The sequence below is a fragment of the Dermacentor andersoni genome, chromosome 2 (genome assembly GCF_023375885.2).
Source record: "Dermacentor andersoni chromosome 2, qqDerAnde1_hic_scaffold, whole genome shotgun sequence".
Lineage (NCBI taxonomy): Eukaryota > Metazoa > Arthropoda > Arachnida > Ixodida > Ixodidae > Dermacentor > Dermacentor andersoni.
Genome location: NC_092815.1, coordinates 112,741,456 through 112,762,728, shown reverse-complemented (window position 1 = coordinate 112,762,728; position 21,273 = coordinate 112,741,456). Strand labels below are relative to the sequence as shown.

The 21,273-nt window shown below is 44.8% G+C and overlaps 1 protein-coding gene across 2 annotated transcripts; it reads left to right on the top strand.

Moving 5' to 3' along the window:
* The first annotated feature begins 2,956 nt into the window (after positions 1-2,956).
* LOC126541364 (salivary anticoagulant protein P23-like) lies at positions 2,957-18,044 on the top strand. 2 transcript variants are annotated; one of them, XM_072286263.1, is made up of 6 exons: positions 2,957-3,053; positions 5,779-5,836; positions 6,052-6,114; positions 10,378-10,496; positions 14,844-15,026; positions 17,374-18,044. In XM_072286263.1, the coding sequence occupies exons 3-6, from the start codon at positions 6,072-6,074 to the stop codon at positions 17,680-17,682; spliced, it is 654 nt and encodes a 217-aa protein (XP_072142364.1). In that variant the 5' UTR covers positions 2,957-3,053; positions 5,779-5,836; positions 6,052-6,071; the 3' UTR covers positions 17,683-18,044. The 2 variants fall into 2 exon arrangements, with proteins under 2 accessions (XP_072142364.1, XP_072142365.1); XM_072286264.1 differs by lacking the exon at positions 5,779-5,836 and having other exon boundaries at positions 3,016-3,053.
* Positions 18,045-21,273: the final 3,229 nt, after the last annotated feature.

Sequence of the window (21,273 nt, the reverse complement as noted above, 5' to 3'; positions counted from 1 at the left end):
ACGCATGACGGCGAAATTTCTTTGGACTGTCTGCAGTGACAAGCAGTATCGCTTCTAAGAAAGGAACCATTCGGCGTCCCCTTTGCAATAGAAAAAAAAAGAAAAACAAAGCGCTTCATCAGCGCAAACACACCAGAACTGCAACGAAAGATAGCAGGCAGGAAATAAGGCGCAACATTCATAGAAAGAAACAGGAGAACAGGAGCTTTTAGCTACGGGGTGGGTTTAACAAGGACGATAACAAAAGGAAACAGGAACTCCGTAAATGTTCTAATGACTTCCGTCCAACGCACGTGCCTACGATTTATGCTAGACTCGCGCTCGCCTACGACATCCAGCATTCCTACCAATAGGCCCGCTGTAATGACCTTGTTGTCTGTAGTTCTGTTTTATTATCGGTTAATGCGAAGCGCTTTTCTTTCTGAAGGTCATGGGCTTAGAGCTACTGTAGTGGCATGAGTTGATGTCTGTGGGGACTATTGCACCTCCTCTATTTTTTTAGAAGCCTACCTTTACATAATAAATATATACTTATTGATATACAAACACATTTACCTGCAGGTCTTGAAACACGGAATGGCTACACGTTGATGTGACGGTGTTACTCAATCGCCCGACTGGCTGCGTAACAGGCGCAGATCTAGAGTAGAGGTTACCGTCATCGAAACAGTTAAAGAACAGGGGGCGGTGGGGTGGGTGGAGGGGGCTGAATGCACGCTAAGTTTCGACCCCTAAAGAGCTACATTCCAAGTGATGGCCATGTGTCAGAAAAAGTGCCGGTGATAAAAGAAGAGTTTAATATGTAATGGAGTAGCACAGGTTTAGGACAAACCTTTCAAAAATGCAGAAGTTCTATACGGTTACTTCTGCATCTCTGAATAAATCACCGAAAAAAGGAAGGACGGAGGCGTGTTGTAGTCACAAAATTACGGTCAGTTGCTATCTGTCTATTTGTACTCTTACAGCGACCCAGTGACCCAAGTTGTCTACCAGCTTGGGCCTTTAGTTATGTGTTCGCGAATGTGATGCCGTCGTGGTCGATGCATCTTCGTCATTCCAGCTTCGTCATTCGACTTTCGCCATGCAGCCGTAGTCGCACATTTACGCCAACCCAGGGACACAAGTTACCTAATAGCCTGGACCACTAGGTACGTGCTCGCGGTCATTGCATCATCATCACTCGAGCTTCGTCATCCTATTCCCTTCATACCGTCGTCGTGACGCGATTATCGCCGTACAGTTATGTCCTCATTTTCATTCTTTGTGCTCATAGTGTTTACATGCCATCGTCACTGTGTGGTCATGATGACATCATGGTTGTTGCATCGTCGTTATTCTAACTTCGCCATCCGACTCTTATCATGTCGTCACCGTCACACAGCCATCGTCATACAGCTGTTACGCCGTTGTCGTCACGCTGTCGTCTTGCCATTGCCATCACTTCAGAAAAAAATCATCTTGTTGTCGTCATACCGCTGCCATCGTACCACATTCGCCGTTCCATCAACGTCATTTTTTATCATTCTATCATAGTCATGCTGTAATCCTTCAGTCGTGATTGCGTCGTCATTTTCAGGTCGTGGTCTTCATTGGCTAATTGTCAAGAAGTCATGGTCATGCATTGGCTGTCATACCATTGTCGCCAAGCCATCGTGTTCTTTCCGTCATCCTCATTCCAGCTTCGTTATCCGGCTTTCGTCATACCTTCGTCGACATGCTATTGTCGTTATGCCATCTGCGTCATCTCACTGTCTTCACGCCGCCGTCCTCACGCTGTGGTCATACCATCGTCATTACTCGTATTTCAGAACGGCGATCTCATGGCCGTATGCCAGCTTCCAGGATCTCCCTTTCTAGATCAGCCAGTGCTGCGCGAGATTCAAATCAGCCAATTTTTCTTAAAATCCACTAGGTGTATTTGTTCTCTTATGCGTAGCTTTGTTGAATGCATTATAGTGCTAGAAAAAGAAAGCCTGTAAAGGAAAGAGACCGCCCAGTTTGACGCGCCGGCACGAAATGTCCAATCTGTCATAAGTTCGACTTCCAGCTTCATGCAAACCTGAGAACGTACGCCGGGTATTATGTTTTAGAGCGCCTTTGGTGACTGTTGCCACGATTCATAATATGCGATTGTCTACCTTAAAAAAGAGATCTCCATTTTACATTGGCGGCCATGCCAGCCTTTTCTTTCACATGCGTTCAAATGCGAGTTTGTTGTTGAATATAACTAAACTATTAAATGAGATTGCTTATGACGGCTCACACAACTACCCGAGAAATGCTAAATACCACCGTATCGGGGGCGTAGGGGTCGCGTATTTGCCTATTACACGGGAAGTTCAGGGTTGGAATCCCCGTACCAAGGGAAACACACCACACTTTCTATTGGTTTGAGATATTCCCCAGCGTGGTGGCCTGCTTGGGGAGGTTCTCATCTCGAAAGAAGGACCTAAGAGATTTAGAGCTATCTGAGCGTCCCTCGTACAACCACAGGCGGAATGCTTGGGCGAGCATTCGCGTTGCTTTGGGAGGCCAATGAGAGCTGTCAGCGGGTGTCTACCAGTAATATAGGTCCAAGTGCGCTCTTGGACGGGCTCTTGGTCAATGCGGGACCTCAACATTTGTAAACTATAGCAACATGTTGGAAAATCGCCGGCACGGTACCAGCAGGCATCCTTTTGAGAGTTGCGTAGGGCTTTTGCACAGCAAGCGTAGCTGTGGCACAGCTACACTTGCACAACTACAAGTGTAGCTGTGGAAGTCTACATTCTGGTAGCGGTCTGTGCGAACCTCTCCCAAACCATGTCATCTTGAAAAGCCGGGCGCCAGACCGAGGGACTGCGCGTGCCCGTACGACGTAGATCTAACCACGCCCCCTCCGCAGCCAAACCTTGAGCTCTACGCAATGAGCCGCGGCTGCGGTAATAGGCACTATTTGATATCCATGGAGAGGGCGAAACTTTTAAAAGAAAGGAAAAGCCTCCTGGCGAGAGCTCTGTGTCCGTTGAGCTTGGTTTTGCCGAACGAGACGTCTTGGTGCGAGTGGCTGGAAGGTGAGCTTTATTCTTTTTAATGTTTTATGCGCAGTCACATATATAATCTAAAATTCATTCCGATAATGTACAAGTTTGTGGACATCATTGAAAGCCCATGGTTATAGCTAAATTTGCAGAGAATATTTTAGCGAAAAGCGTGGACTTGCCTATATTGAATAAGTCTATGTCGAAGCCCTTCAACCAAAGTGCATTCAAACTGGCACAGCTTTTACTTTTACTGCCAAGCTATTATTGCGACGTGGGCGTGCTGCACTGCCGAGGCGGCGCTGCTTAACACCGGTCAACAGCGCTCTCCTTGCCACATTCACCGGTTTCGGGTAGTAGAAAACGCGAAGTCCTGCTGATACCTGCAATACGCCGCGTTATGCTTTCTCATCGGAGCTGCGCTTCACCGGTAATTCTGGAAAATTTCGTGAATAGGCGACCCTTTCCGTCGCGAAGGAAGCAAAATTATGTGCCCGGCTGAATGCGTACACTGCCCAGGAACAGTTTTATACACAGTTTCACTTCAGTGTCACTTTCGAGTATGTACCCCTAAGTAACGCGATATCACGCTGCAACGGCACATTGACAGAGTATGTCTCTATTCACTTACAACTTAGAAGCAATCATTAAGAAATAAATAACCTGCTATAACGTTAGCACTGTGACAGACCTTGACCGTTTTTTATGCGTGTCGACGTTGGCTGCCGTTGGACTGCCGGACACAAGCGTGCTTATGCGGCAAAAGTACATTTCTATAGAATAGCAGCTTGGGCTCGTAGGTTTTCCTTCCTGGTGTTAACAGCGCGAAACGTAGACACAAGAACGTTTTATGCTTGTTTTCATGGTGGAAATGTGGAAAATATACGGGGCCATATGCAGGCCATTTTCGAAGTGGTTGAGCTAATAAAGGGTTAAATGAAAATTGTCATATTCTTGTTTTCAGCCCGTTTAAGGGCGTTATATGAAACGTTTGCGAGGTTTACCTGTTTTCATGAGAGAACAAAAAAGGCAGTGATGTCATATTTAAACGAAATAGAGGAAATTATATGGGTGACGTTTACGGAAAGTTTGAAGTGTGCAAGTTAATTACGGGTTTTGAAAATAAAAACTGAATACTCATGCTTTACCACTTTTTATGTGTTATGTGAGGTTCATAGTTGTTTTCCAGGGGACCTTGCTAGACTAAACATTGCAGGTTGCCGAAAATCGGTTAAAATACGGGGCACGTTGAGGGTGATGTGTTGGCAAAGTTCTAAATGCGTGGATTAATCCAGGCTTTGTCAGAGGTTACGTATGCAAATGCTCCAAAGCGCTATTATTGTGTTTTACGAGTGGCGCAAGAATTTGCCCACGGCCCTGGCATAACTGCAAATGCGCCAAGGTCAAATTTAGCGAATACGAGGGAACCCAATGGGAAATTTGTGTTCATAGTTAAATATGAGCTGATTAAATGCAACCTTTGTGAAACATTTCTTTGTGGAGAGCTCGAAAAACATTATATTGACATATTATGCGACGTTTGCCCGTGTCTCGAGGCTGTTTACGCTATACCAAGTTGATATTCGGTGAAAACGGGCGCCATGTTAGGGACTATGCGTAGCGAAACTTTAACCTTCCTCGCCTAAATAGAATTGTTTCAAAGCGCTTCTGAACCGTCTTTTTTTATTCATCGCGTACGAGGTTCGTAGTAGGTTCCCTTGGTGTCCTCGGTGAATTAAGCAAGGCAACTTATTCATATGTATTTAAAATAGGGGCCGCTTAGGGGTAACATGTAAGAGAAGTTCAAAGTGTGTGGACTAGTTGCGGCTTTTGCAGTAAATTACGTACGTAAGTGATCCGAAGTGTCTTTTACGAACAACGTAGAACTTATCCTGCTGCCCTGGGAGAACTATGAACGCGACACAGATCACATTTAGCGTAAGAGGACCGGGGGGGGGGGGGGGACAATATGTCCAATCTTCTGGCGAAATCAAATGAGTGCGGATGACTTACTGATTTTATAAAATTTCCTTACCACTTGCCCGAAAACGTTACATGAGGACAAGGTTTCAAATGGACCAGTCATATACGGCGATTGTGTTAAAGTATATGATTTAATCACAAACAACTGAAGTTCTTTTTTAGTTTATTGCGATAAGAATAGCATGGAAAATTCAGGCTTATTTCGGCTGTCGGCGTGATGTTCCGTATAAAGCCCAAGGGCGATAACATCGTTGACGCGTGCCGTTATAAGTGCGAACGAAAGCGTGCGAGGGTGAGGCGAAAAATGGCGGCTCAATCTCGCGCGCCCAAGGGAGGAAAGTGGGGAGGAAGCGCGCCGTCTTCCGTCGCGCGCAAGGCAGCGAGGGGAGGGGAGGGAAGGGGGCATTCTATTCCTGCTGCCGCAGGGGCCCTATCTTGAAAGCGATCTGACTTGAGTACATAGTCGAGGTGCACCGAGGCTTATAGCTTCGTGTGCGCTCTGTTCTCGCCGCTTAGTTCACGTTGAAGCGAGGCGCAACACGAAGGTCAGTTCACTCGCTGCGGCTGCCGCGTTTTCTCCTTCCAGCGTTTTGACAGCGAGTGTGCCCGGTTATCTAGTAAGATGTGTTCATGTTTGTTTGCACACGCGTGACATCATGTTTGTTAATTTAGTTAGCTAACGAATGTTTACAAGCTTACGGCCGATAAATCTAATATCCTTACTTCGTATAGCTGCCTGCTAATTTGCTATCATAATCGATGCTTCGTCTTTCAGATGAAACTGCATCTTTCTTTGTGACTGCTCGAAAGAAGCAAGCTTCGCTGGAAATTCGGTTGGTGATTGTGCAACGCCGTAAAAGATATCATTTTTTTAGCAAGGCTCGGTTTTCATGAAAAGTGTCACCCTCTATGCGAGTCTTATTCTATCTTGTATGCTTCTTCATAATTCAGTAAAGCAACATTACTGACAAGGCACCACCCTTGTGGCGTAATAAAATCAACTGCTAAAGGGCAAGAAATACGACTGATATATATATATATTTTTCAGAAAGGATACACACAGACATCATGCTGAAATTTTGCATTTTGGTGTTGGCATCTGTCAGTTGTGGTGAGTTTATGAAGCATCTGCATGTTGTTCATTCTTTCACACGATTTTTATTGTAAACAAAAATCTTGCACGTTCAAATTAATCACGTTCAGTTATAGGCTAGACACTTAACGCAAATGTAAACTGCAATACCCCAAGTGCTTCAGTGGTATTGTATTATGTCTCAGAAGCCCTACAGAAATACAGGATGCGCGGTGTCACAAAACGCGCGCCAGAAGATCTTCCCGTAAGTTCTGCGAAGCACACGAAAGTGCGCGTGCGTGTGTGCGTGCGTGTGTGCGTGCGTGTGTGCGTGCGTGTGTGCGTGCGTGTGTGCGTGTGTGCGTGTGTGTGTGCGTGTGCGTGCGTGTGTGTGTGCGTGTGCGTGTGTGTTTACAATATGTTTCAATTGCTCTTTTTACGAACCTGTCAATGCAGCCAGCGTTTTCACTGTCAGGGAAATTTGCAAACATCTGAAGTTGTCTGAGAGATCTGTCTTTATTTATTTATTTATTTATTTATTTATTTATTTATTTATTTATTTATTTATTTATAAATACTGCGGTCTTGAACACAAGACCATAGCAGGTGGGTATACATAATCGTAGAGTTATACATTCAGACAGAAATGGAATACATCCCGGCAAAGGATTCAGCAACACTTTTACATAGCATAAAATTGTTCAACAATGTGACCACGCACAATACCCTAACAATATATTAATTTCAATGCAGGATTCACAAACACCGAATATGGCTCAACATGCCACACAAAACAAAAATCACTAATTATTGAATATGCGCCTCAAACAATAAGAATGAATTCTGTGTTACTACACTATCCGCAAGGTTGTTTCAGTCGGTTACGGTTCTAGGAAAATAGGAATATTCTTAACATTTGGTTCTTGCTAATAATGGTTTTATTGAGAGAGAATGTCGCATGCGTGTAGCGCAACCACTGGAATAATTAATTGTTTTCGAAGTGTGAATATTGTAGTGCCCATTTACCAACAGGAAAAAGAATTTCGAGCGACAAATACGATTCCTATTAGTAACATACGGTAAACCGCTTTTTCTTAGAAGGTCCGTGATGCATACACGTCCATAGCAAGGACAGATAAATTTCACTGCTTTTTTTTTACCTTTTCCAATTTGTAACTGCTAGTTTTACTGAAGGTGTCCCAGATTATAACAGCATATTCTAAGACTGGTCGTACAATAGCTCTATAAGCAAGTAAGCGATCGAGTTTCAGGGGTAGCCTACCGTAACGCCCGCCTTAAAAAGAACAGTTTACGAAGAGCGTTAGCGGAGACAATATCAACATGTTCACTTCAAGAAAGGTTATTAGGAACCTAGAGGCCCAGATACTTGTAGCATCTGACTTCGGGAAGTCCGTAATAAATAATGCCACATGTCACACCAACGTTTTAATTTTTGAATGTCATTATTTAGCCTAATTTGATACTCAATAGAATTTATTTTTTCATAAAGACCACATTGCTCAGCCTATAACGTAACGCGGACAGAAAGATCACGGACAATACCATCTATAAAATAGGAAACAAAAGTGGTCCAAGAACAGGTCCCTGGCGGACTCCGGACTCGACCGGAATGTTGTGGGAGTGGGCATTATTAAAAGAAAGAAACTGACGCCGGTTTGACAAGTAAGCCTTTATGAAGGTTATTAGCTTGTCATTTGTTATTAAGAAACTTAATTTATGAATAAGCTTTCTGTGTGAAACCGTGTCGAAAGCCTTGCAAAAGTCTTGCGAATCCAAAAATTGCGGTTAGAGTACTATTTAGTTACCTTTGGAATGAAGGCTGAAGACATTCATGAATAATGTTTTTGAAGACAAGTCACAAATCGTTTATAGTGCATGGACTGTCTTCAACATCGTCCTAATAAGAGTCAGGTATGTGAATAATAGAGTCATTATGTGCTCGCTTAAAATTTGGAAGGCTTTTAATGTAAGCTACGTTGTTTAAGAAAACATCTTTCAGTGTCAATAAAGCTGCCTTGAGGTCTGGTATACCAGTAGCAACACTGCAGGAGGCGTTTGCTGCAATGCTACCACTCAGAAAAAGGCGATCTAAAATGAACGCAGATTTGTGCTGGATTCTTGTAGGCTTATTTAAAACCTGCATCAGATCCAAATTAAATGCCAGGTCCAGCATATAACTCTCCATCAAATTGAATGATCGGGTTGAAAAACAGGACCAATCATTGTTTGGGAAATTGAAATCACCGGCCATAATTGTTCTATCTTCTGCTTTTACATGAGACTGAAAACGTTTAAGTGGTGCAAGATGGCGACAGAAAAGCTCGGAGGCCTATACACAGCTCCAAGAATATGCTTAATATTACTGGAATAAAATTTACAAAACATGCCAACGACTCCAATAATGTCAGGTAACCTCATGAGTTGCAACGATGGTTTAAATAATACAGCAACTCCTCCAAGTCTACTGTCACGATCTTTCCTAAATACCTTGTAAATATTTGGGACAACTTCACTCTCATATGCATCCTCGATTAACCATGTCTCAGTCATCACCCCAACGTGAGGGTTATGTGCAAATAAGAGACCCGGCAAGTGAACGAATTTGTTCACAACACTACGACAGTTAACATTTAAAACTGGCGAACATCCTGCTTTTGGTTTGTTATATCATTTAGCTATAGAAATCTTATACCCCTTCTTTTCCGCTTTGTCCCAGGAGATTAATATCCCGTTCCCACTGAATTTATCGCAGACTAACTTTACCTTGCATCCTTCGCCCTTTCTTGTGCAGAACTTCCCCATAGTTTCTCCCTTATTTCACGAACGCCAAGAGAGAAGTCCTCGGAAACTGATATTTTAGAGCCTCTGAGTTTTGAGACAGCCCTTCAGTATTGAGATTTTTTCGCGATAATCCAGAAACCTCACAATCACGGGACAATAACCATAACGTTTTCTTTCCCAACCTGTGACACCGTTCTATTCCAGTAAGAATTACATGAAACTTCTCAAGGGAAAACACGGGGAAGGCGGGAGATGGAAATTCAACACGATGAGCAAAACGAGAACAAGGTGAAAGCAGAAGCCAACGTTTCGACAAGTGGACTTGTCTTCTTCAAGGCGACATATGCGTTCCTCGCCACAGTATCTATAGGTGGGGTTCTTCTAAACGGGAGAGGGTGTAAGGCGGGTGGGTGCGGCAGCGAGCGAAGGTGTGTTAGCGTGTCCAATTGAGAATAAAGGAATGCTGTGCACAAGGCCAGGGGCCCGACCATCTGTCAATGACGTGTCAATGCCCGCGTGTTAGCCGGCGTGTCAACGGCGTCTGACACGCCGGCTCGGGATCGAGTAGCGGCCATGGTGGCCGCATTTCGGTGGGGGCGAAATGCGGAAACGCCCGTGTACTTAGATTTAAGTGCACGTTAAAAAACCCCAGGTGGTCAAAATTTCCGGAGTCCTCCACTACGGCTTGCCTCATAATCAGAAAGTGATTTCGGCACGTAAAACCTCATAAAAGAAAGTTATTCCGAAACGGCTGAAAAAAAAATATTGCTTCCGAGTTCTTCCTAATATTTGTTCACAATATCAGTCAAGCTATAAATTCTAGAACGCTGAAGTTTGATGTGTCATTTCTAGTACCGACGTTTCGAAAGGCAGATACGGGACACTATACAGTTGATTGCCATCTTTTGGCACTGAGACAAAGTTACCTGTGCTTTTTTCAACGCCAGCGGTCTATGAGGCCCCGCTGCGTATCACGACGGCAACGCCGGTAGCTTGCGCCAGCGCCCAAACCAGTAGCGTCCGGCGCACCACGAATTGTTTCACCGAGACGAGACTTGCAATGAGGTTCTGTCTGTGACAGGAAACTATTGCGCCCATGTGGACCAGTGCACAGGATGGTGTGGTGCGGTGTGCCGTTGCGAACCTGCACTACACACCCATTTTAGAATTGTGGTCCATATCATCTCCACCCAATATGCTTTCTTTTTGTCCCTGCGCTAAAGTGTGCTTTGAAAGGACACCCGGCCTGCGGCGCTGACGCTGTTATTTACCTGGTGTACGACGACGCGGACGTTCATTGCACTAAAGGTGACGTGGACGCGAGCAATGGGGAGCACCTACCAGATCTACAAAGTTGCGCCGCGCTCATATAGGACAAGTATCATCTTAAATCGGGATGAACAACAAGCCTAATTTCTTCCTTGGTCAGGAAATGACGTTTCAAAAAATGTTTTAAAACTATATTAAGTGATGCTTCTTTTTTTTTTCATCCCATTTCAGTATCGTCGACTGGCGTCATTGATGCCAACACTTATGTGGACACCATTTTGAGGGAAAAGATGCCACTCCTCGTGAGGGGATCGCCACAGCTTGCGGTCATCGGAGACTTCAGTTTCAAGGTACTTGCACCAGTGCTACTCTAGGACAGTGTTTTACAGTACAGATGGAAGCGAGTAATTGAAGTTACACTGCACGTCTCGCGGATTGGCTGTGATTTAGAAAGAGTGCAAACAAAAGGATAAAAGCAGAGAAGTCAACCAGACGAACGACCGGGTTGCTCCTCTGCACTGATGGTAAGAAATAGGGAGAGCAGAAAGAGAGAAAAGGGAGAAAAGCAAACTCGTCGTGCACAGAGGGAGAATGCACTGGCCGGTTGTAAACGGTCCCTCGGGCCGGTACACTTCAAGAATTGCATTAGCGCGTGAAGAGCATTTTGCGGCAGCAGCAGATGTGAACACGGTCCGAGTATCATTCATTTAGATAACTGACTCGAACACAGCCGATTTTAAGTTGTCCGGAAAGGAAGGCGCACGAAGTCGTACCGAGGAGAGGTGCACAAGGGGCACTCAGTGATTTTCTCGTACCAACAAGAGTTGTACGTCGGCTTTTCGACCGTTTCAATACAACAGGGGTAAGTACTCGCAATCACCACTTACAGCCATGAATAGCACAGAAACGTTGCTTCCCTGCGATTTCTCTTGGTGACTGCAGCGTCATATCCCGCCTGGGCAGTGTAGAGCACTTCCGAATGATCACTCGTGTGTTGCAGCAACGCCTTACAAAGATGGCGACCCCTTTTTTTTTTATTAAAAAGCCGTTTGTAGTGTTGTTATACCAAGTCGTTCGGTCATTGCGCCTTATAGGCTTATATGTTTGCTGCCTAATTTACTTTGCCACAGAAAAAGTTCAAGCAGTAACTCTTTTGGGAGTTGTCTAAGTACGCGTAAGCATTGCGCCACTTGCTCACCTACACGCTTCTCGGTGCTATTGCCAATGTTATGAAACTTGATCGGACTAGTATAAACGACAGCGCTGCGGCGACACGAACTGCTCTGGACGGCGGCGCGAAGAGAATTGATGAGGCAAGCAGACTACTGCAGGTGACGGCGCCAGATGCGCTGATGACGTTCCGATCATTATCAGCCCTTATCGCTCTGTAGCTCCTTACCCATCCGCGTCGAACCATTATCAACCGTGATCAAACGTAATCCTGCAGCGGCTGTGTACGGCACAGCTGCGCGGGCCTCTACCTTGCAAGCGATCTGCCATGGGCACATAGTGCGGCTAGTGCAGATAGCTTCATGCACGCTGTGTTTTTGCCTTTGAGTTCACGTTGAAGCGAGAGGCAGGACGAAGGTCAATTGGCTCGCTGCTGCGGGTCCTATATTGAAGGCGATCGCCTCACGTGACAGACAGACGGACGGGCGGACGTTTTCCCTCGTTGGGTAGACATAGAAACAGTTACGCATTTAATGTAATGTAGCGTTGCGACATCACTCATGTAATACTCATTCAAATACGTGTCAAAGTAGCTGTACTCTTGTGACAGAGTTGTGGCGTTGAATTAAGCGTTCTTGCAATAAGGAATGAGCTTTGCTTTCACAAAGTTAGATGGAAATGTCATGTTGAGGTCAACTTGCAATACCGCATGGTCACTTAGTTCGGGAAGATAAGTATAGAGAAAAGAAATTTTCGTTAGTGCTGAAAAGACTGATTCCAAAGTATTGGATCATTGACCAGTATTGTATTTGGCTACGTAATGTAAATATATCTGTATGTGTAATGTAAACCAAGTGTTCTGATATAACAACTTTCTTTTTTGCATTTATGAGAAAATGGATGCATCACAGGAAAAGACTCACTCCATGAAATACCGCCGTAAAGTGCCCCAACAAAATCATAGGACACGTAGAATAAAAGCAATTAACATGACTTACAGCGCCGTGGTCAACAAACGCTGAGGCAGAATTTGAGAAGCGGTATAGGGCAAGCTCCCCACTACAATTATCGTGCTTCTTCAGCTCACGCACAGTCATACTAATTGTAACTTCGAGACGACATCAATGCGGAGAGACGGCATGCTCTGCGATACAGCTATTAGTATGCCACCACCACTACGTGCTTCCCTATGATGCGGTATATGTCACCATTTTTTTCCAACACCGAGAAGCACTGCATTGCATACGCCCGCACGGCGCTGCGTTTCAGCCAGAACTAAGAACTTTGCGTTACTGGGAAATATAACGCAAATTAAGTTGATCTGGCTTGTTCATTACACTTCTGAAGTTGTCGAATATAACGGGAACGGACAATTTCGCTTTTCAGTCAACGGGCCATTTGATGCTTTCGCATCTCGCATCAAGGAATATAAAACATCGGTAAAGCCAAACCTTTTGTCTTCTTAATGCGACAAGTGTTATAAATTACGGGGCAGCGGATGTCAAGAAAGACGATTTCTCCGTTTCCATATTTTTTTATATAAGAGCTCGTGAGCTAGAGCTTCTTCCTATCTAGTGACGTCGGACACTACTCTTGCGGTAGGATTTCAGCATACTTATTTAAATGAAATGACCAACCCTTCCCCTACCGGGAAATGGGTGTAAGCGAAGCTTGTCCTCTTTGCACGTGACCGTCATCACGGTTCAGTAACCAACAGGTAACGGTGCCGCATTGCTTCAGCCTCCCGCTTTCTCAGCTCGGGATCTTCTTTTCGTTGCTGTCGGATTGCCTGGGCTCGGGCAGCCCTAACCGCTGGATCGGCGCGCCGACGGCGAGTCCTTCCACGGGCGAGTTCTTGCCGCCGCTCGTCGAAGGCTACCTGTTCCTTGGGGGGAACGCACATGTGGCCGTCCCATCCCTTTTGCGAGACTGAACTGAACGGAAACGAAGACGGCGCAGCGCGCTTGAAACGCTTTCCTGTCCTTTCCCTCCCGGCGGAAGTGAAACGGCTCTGATTGGTTGAGCGCGTGGCGTGAGCACGCGCCTATGTAGCTAGAATTCTTGCTAACGTCTCACGCTCCGGCGCCGACGCAGCTGTCAACTCATAAAACCGCCCTTTCCCGTATCTGCTCTGCTCTGGGAGCGACTTGGTTCATTTGCGTGACCACGACAACGCCACCGAAACTTGTGAGCCAATACAAGCTTAGCTTGAAAAAACACGTGCTTATGAAGGCGCAAGAAGAAAACAGAGGCGTGCCTTTCTTATCTCCTACTTGTGTGCTTGAGGGCAAACATTAATGTTACTGAAAAATTTATGTAGGAACCATTGACGATGACTGTCGATGAAAACGAATAGGAAAACACGTTTAGAAAGCTATTTTAGTTAATAAAAATGATGCACATGAAGGCATACATTTATTGCAGTGAAGATATTTTGTGACCATTGCTGTTTCATTGCCTAATTCTACGGAGAACGAAGGAGTTAAACAGCATATCCGCAACGGTAGTGCAGCTGGCTATGCATATAACCCGTTTCCATATGTGTGTGTTGTAACGAGCGGCGCGAGCACAGGCGGGTTCTGAAGGAGTACCTAACGATGCTGGTGTTTCTTGCGTCCACGCCGCGTCGCTCTAACGTATGGCTTCTTTGCCGCACTCCACACCCCTTTCGCACCCCATAGCTCTGCAACGAGTACCAACATTCAGCTAGGCCGATATACCACAATGGCCAGTGCATTGCCCAACTGCGTCTCACGTGTCAGAGTGACGTTGATATTATTTCTGGCACGTGACACGTGTACGGGTTTCTCGAGCAACATAGCTGGCAGAAAAGGTCGTGATTCACAAGTGTGAGGAACAGAGTTAGTGATATCGACGAAAGGGGTAAGTGAATCTCAGTATGAAGTACAGTGAGAACCAATGACTTTGAGTGTGCTTGCGTTTGAACAGGAGTGAGATTCCAGCTAAAGTGAGCATGGACGCGAGAGACTGAAGAGTGTGAGGAGACATGAGTATATGAGTGAGTGCCGGTGAATAGGAACAAATGTGAGCTGAGCGTGAGTGGGGGTGCTTGTGAGTGGCATTGCAACGAATGAATGAATTCTGGGGATGTGGATTGAAATTGTGGGACCAAAATCAGGATTTGATTATGAAACACCCCCTAGTGGGGTACCCCGCATTAAGTTTGACGGCCAGGGGATCTTTAACGTGTCCGTAACGCACAGGACACTGGCGTTCTTTCTTCTTTTTTTTTTTTTTTGCATTTCGTCCCCGTCAAAATGTGACTGCCTCGGCCGGGTTTGAATCCGCGACCTCGTGCTTAGCAGCACAATACGGTATATCCGCTAAGCCACTGCGGTGGCCAGTGCTGTTCTGGACTATGAACGCGCGTTGAGAGTTTGTGAGTAGAAATGGCTGCAATAGGAACGCGAGTAAGTGCCGACAAGTGTGCGTGCACATGAGCGCGAGTGAGCAAAGGGCATCTGAAAGTATTGGAGGGTATTATAAATGAGGTATTCTGCCGGCAGGTGTCAAGGGACCGCACCATCAACCGCGACATGGAGGTGAACATGACACGTGGCACGATCGATCGCCTCGACAACGCCCTGCAGCGGCTGAGCGACTGCCAGGCGCCCGAAGATTATGAAGGACAGACCATCATCTATTGCTACCTCACCGTGCAGGGACTCAACGTAACCTTCACTGCGTTGGTACGTCGCTGGCATCTAGAGCGTCGCCGTGCCACTGCTTGCGAGATCTCAGAAACATATTTATCAGTTCGAAGTTCTTCCTCGACATTGCTGTGTGCTGGATGGAACTTGCCCCGAGAACGGAGTTGTCCTCGAGACTTAACAATACTTGTTCTTAATTCCTGCGATGAAAGGGGATTCACTCCAGAGCATTCGAATAGACGCTGCAAGTGCACGGCAGATCAGATTTTAAAAGGAAGTTGAAAGGGACAATTTAGTGGATGTTCGTATTTTGTTTTCGTTTCTTGTGTTTCCGTATACAGAGTGTCCCACGTAACTTTAGCAAAACATTAAGAATATGCAAATGCCACGTAGCTGGACAGAACCGAAGTAATGTTGTTTGCCGTTGCTTGGAGATACTCATAATTATTTTTCGTTTTACCTGTTTGCATCATTCGTCATAATTAATTAATTAACTTCTCAAATATAATACATAAAAAGTGCCAATGACAACATTGTAGAGTGACACGAAAAACTCCCGATACAGCTTTCTGTTGCTCAATACGTGCTACATAAACGTGTTTTACCGAGCGTGGAAGAAGCCCGCGAATAAACGCAAAGCGCCTCGACCGGCCAGTTGCGGAATAATTTTGCGTGCATTTGCGGGCTTCTTTAGGACACGGAAAAACACTTTTATGTAGCACGTATTGAGCAACAGAAAGCTGTATCGGGAGTTTTTCATGTCACTCTACAATTTTCTCATTGACACTTTTTGTCTAATTATAATATTTTAGATGTTGATTAATTAATAAAGACTAATAATCTGGTTACGTAGAATGAAAACAACAATTGGAATATATCCAAGCGACGGCAAACTACATTGCCTTTGTTCTGTCCAGCTACTTGGCATTCGCACATTTTTAAAGTTTGGCTAAAGTTATCTGGGACACCCACTATAGGGCAAGTATAAGATATAAAGAAAATAAGGAAGGAATATCGGAGAAGCGTCACCAAAAACGATATTGCCAATTTAATCAATTCGCTTACCTACGACGTTCACTGACTCGGGTACATGATATAGCTGATGAATGAAAGCGGAGGACCAGGAGACGAACTGAAGCAGCTTTTCGTTTGTAAGAGCCACTTGTCATCGGTCGGCGGCACTTACTAATAATGTATGCCCAACAACGAGACTGGCATGTACACCCGTGAGCAAAAGTATCCGAACTATGGATTGCGCCCTAAAAATAATTTTCTCCTCTGTCTGTGACTGCAACTTCAAAGTAAAGTTGTAGTCCAAACTTGGCATTACGAATTTTCTAGTTCACTCGTCAGTGTTCGTTTATGCGTGTTAATTACGAATAACTTCTGTTTTTTCGGCGACCCTGTGGTCCGTATACTTCTGCTCACGGGTGTACCTGCTCTTGACAACGGTTCTAGCATAAGGATTCTTTTGTGAATACGGGGCCAAGACCGCATAGGGTAGCTTTGATTGTAGAATGATTCTTGACCGAGGCGCTCATTTCGCAATCCATCACTGACAGGCCGCTTGAACGCCCTCACGTGGTTATGCCGCGGAGTGAAGGGGTGTGCTGGACTGGGCTGGTTGGTACGTCATTATGACGGGAACAAACAGCGCTTGAACGGGACGAAGCGAGGACGACAGAATAGGCGCTGAACTAACAACCACTGGTTTGTAGCAGGGAATGCTATATATAAAAAACACAGGCTCAGAGCAGAAGACCGACAAAAACGCGAAATCTCGCAGCTATACAGGGAAAGAGAGGGTACACTGACACAGGAGTTTCCATGCGAGTGGATGCAAAACGCTTCGCAAATCTCACGTGCTCTTTGCTCTTTGTATCTACGTAATATTATGTATTTATCCAAGATAGGCTGGTAGCCGCATTCCTTGCAATGCACAGCTGAATTACTCGGTACTGACCTTTTTGAACGACCAGCTGAGAGAGCATGCGAAATCGCTAAAAAGGTCAGTATCCACGCGACGTGATTTGATGCTCGTGACTACTTGTGCACCCGGGTGACGTGATGATTTCAATCCAATTCCTGCGCAGATAATATGGTTTTGTTGGTCTTCTACGCTGAGCCTGTGTTTTGTATATATATTGCATTCCCGACAATAAACCAGTGGTTGTTAGTTTAGTGCCTAGACAGGCGTCATCTGTTCGTCCCGTCCATGCGCTGTTTGTTCCCGTCTCGCGAACTAAGCACACTGGTGCTAACCGCAATTTTTACGGTGCAACTTGTATTCTCGACTTCCTAACATCGAGCAAGATCAGGTGTAAACATATACTTTGAATAGTCCTACCTACTGGCCATGGTAATAACTTTGTCGTACTAAACGCAGGTGAAAGAAGACCCCCTGGCCGCTGCTTGGACGATCGCTTGGGTGAATGTAGCTGTTAGAAACACCACGGCTCACTTTGAAGCCAGCGCTCCTCCCGGTCGGGACGGGACTCTCCGTACCTTCCTCATCCATGACATCCGTCTCGACGTGACTTACGACAGCAACCTGAGCCTTAACGTGCACCGCAGCTGGAAGTTCAAGGAAGAGATAAATGACAGGGTCAAGAAGGAGCTAATGGACATTTTTCAGTACGATTACAAAGACCTGCTGAGCCGTGCTGTAGAGTCAGTGCCGTTTCCCAGGCTCTAACCTGACTTTGAGTGCGATGAGCCAGACTGTTACAACGACAGAAGCGGTCGGCCTTGAATGAATCGTGCCACGAAGCGTGCACTCCCGTGGTCCCTTGTAATTAATCATGCTGTTTGAGTCAATTATGTGAATTCTGGGGCTGTTTCTTTTTCACTTTCGAGGACTCTTGTGCTGCCCCCTTTGCTAGACTGATTAGAGTTTTCTCATGAAAGTCAAGCCGAATTCATTGCTTGCGCGATAAAGATACATGTAGCGTTAAAATTACAAGCCTATGTTTGTGTATGTGCTAGAATAACAAAAGTGACGCTGTGTTTGTACGTTCCCAAAATAATAAAAACTTTTCTCTAAACTTTTTTGGCGTACGGTTCTCACGTGTCCTATATTTATACAGTACGATCTAGCTAAAGCAACACATTGCGTGCCTCGGCTACTTCACGTTCTCTGGAACGGCGTGGCACGAACTGTTAAAGCGCCGACTTTGATGCATGCAGTGCTTAGAAAATATGTGCACTTGTTTTCAAAGAGAAAAGTAGGCAGTCTCATATATTGGTCAAATTATATTGTTCTTTGAGGCTACATAACCCGCGTGTTTGGCTGAAATGAAAGCAGATGCCGCAAGTTGATATGTGTTACCAAGAACGCTACCAATCGGCGAAATCGAGAGCTTTACCCTGTCATGCTAGTCTGAGAAAAATGAAGCAAAAGGACCTTAAGAAATGCACGACCACGTCTGTTAACACTGTCACGACGTATCTTGGAATCAAAAACAACGTTAGAACCGTCTTCGTTTTACAAAACATGCTATGTGGTCCAAGTATGCGGCACAGCCCAAAAGAGTGGCTTGATAACTGATCAGGATGCGCTGTTGGTAGAAATACTGAGGCAAGAAGTGGGGCGCATATGTATAAATCGTGCTATTTATGGCTTGTGGGACATTGCATGTTGGGGGAACTGGTTTGTTGAAGTGCTGAATTTTAGCAGGAAGTAATTTCGCTCAGTGCACCGAACAGGATCGCGTTAAAGACAGGCTTGTTCATGCAGCATGTAAAAGCGAACATTGCTGTACGCTATAAATAGTTTCAGAAGATTTGTATGCGTGTTCCCTAAGACCAAACCAGAAACTCCGAAGGAGCTCTTATGGCCGTGGTTGCTGCAACTGACCAGACATTATGTACTGACAGAAAAGATGCATGAACAACAATGTTTCCATTTCACAGCAAAAAATACTTCTGCCGCATAGACTGTACTTGGGTGGTGTATTTTAGATTAAAGGAGCTTTTCGTATCTTATTCCATGCCGGACTACAAGCTTTCTCTTTGCGCGAAAGTCAGCGCCGAGAAATCAGCGGATGAAACGAATTGCACAAAGGCAAATTGTGCTCACACGGCACACGCAGATCTGACCTAAGTCCAAATGTCAATGACAAATTCAGTTAGTTTTTTGGAAGTTTATTCTGCGTTTATGAGATATATCGTGGGTACCTAAAAAGTAAGCACAAACGCAGGCAGTCGTACACATTGTCAAAGCCCAATTTTTTGCTTTCAGGTTCTTTTTTTGTTCAACTCCGGAGCGAAAAAAAAATAACGGTTTAAGACGGTTCGACAGTTCTAACCAGTCCATGTTCGCTCGTATAACCGAAAAATATTTGCACGAAAACAGCATAAACTTATTTTGTAGAGGAATTCAACCGTGCTCATGAGCTGCATAAAAAGAATACAAAAAAAGTATGCGTGCTTTTCAAGGCACCGGTGGATCTAAAAAAAGTTATATTAGAATCTGCTTGAAGCAAAACACCAAAGAAGTTGCTCAATAAGGGCTTTACAGCTAAATGTGATGTGCACAGGTTCCTTTAACGTGGTACAAGCGTTGTCGTGAGGACTAAGGCGATCTGTAATGTTCGCCAACGAAACAGTGGGGAGCAAAGGTTTATGGGCACAGAGTAGTACCACGCAAATATAGTTATCCAGGGAAAATACGGGGAAGGCGGGAGATGGAAATTCAAGACGATGAGCAAAGCGAGAACAAGGTGAAAGCAGGAACCATCGTTTCGACAAGTGGACTTGTCTTCTTCAAGGCGACATATGCTTTCCTCGCCACAGTATATATAGGTCATAACTTGATGAACCAACCAGGTCATAACCTTTATGAACTTAAACTCTACATCTTACGGTCAAATTTCCGTTCTGAACGAGAAAGAAAATACAGAGAATCATACCTTATCCATAAGTTCAAGGCATTGCAACTAATCGGCATAAACATTTCAAAATTAGAATCTATTCGCTATGCTAAATTTCAAGCTATAGGCAACAACACTTAGTTTGGTTTCCTAGCGTATTTTTCTCTTTTTCTTTTTTCTTTTCTTTCCTTTTTTTCAGCCGGCGTGTCAGACGCCATTGACACGCCGGCTAACACGCGTGCGCTGACACGTGATTGACAGACGGCCGGGCAGCTAGCCTTGTGCACATCATTCCTTTATTCTCAATTTGACACGCTAACACACTTTCGCTCGTTGCCGCAGCCACCCGTCTTACACCCTCTCCCCTTTAGAAGAACCCCACCTATATATGCTGTGGCGAGGAAAACATATGTCGCCTCGAAACGTTGGCTCATGCTTTCATCTTGTTCTAGTTTTGCTCATCGTCGCAAATATAGTTAAGCATTTATACCTACTGTGTCACAGACACAGGCCCGTTTTGGAGGCATGGCCAAGACTGGGCATATACACAAAGGGCCAAGAATTGGTAATACAAATAAACACGTTTAAGCAGCTTAAGTAAGCCGTTACAAGAATTAAGAGACACGCGCGTTAAGAGCCACAATTGCGGTTTAAAGTTTTATGTAGTGATTTATCTTTTATTACGCAGAACAGAGATGGGCTCATTGGCACTAATTCATCCATCCAAATTTCTTAATCATAAGCGAGAGCACCTCGTGGCACATACATAGCTGCTCAAGAATGGCGCAGGTGAAATGTAGAAAAAAAAGTCAATGAAATTGAATTTCACGATTTTTTCTTCTTCCACTAAGAGATCAGTGTGCTTTGAAGATTCATAGAAGCCAACACAACATGAAGTATATTTCTGTCACTATTTCATGTTTCATTATGCAAAATATGAATGTTCTGTCTTTTTTTGTCGATGATTAGTTTTGGTATTCATCAGCACGAAAACCTGTAAAAAAGCATCATACTGACAGGCATGTCAACACCAGGGGTCATGGCAGATGAAATCGAGCAATAAGGTTGCGAATAGCTTTATTATATGGCTACAGCAGCAATAATAACAACTTGCAAAAACGCAATGCTAGTTTAATCAAGAAGTCACCGGAAAACACTCTGTCAGAAGATCCGGATCACGTTTCGCGAAAATATGTAGAAGTGGCCAAAATGTGCTGACGAAGATCCAGAACGGGCATGACTGTGACACCTACCAGCCTGGCACCCATATAAAAAAAATGTTTAGGTGTCGTATGATTAGATACATCGATAAATCGCTCTTGAGGTGCAGCACCGGAAAGCAAGTTGACGTCTTCCATCTTGCGTGGGCATGAGCTGTGTATACTTAGCACCGACTCAAGATTATAATCAGGCTG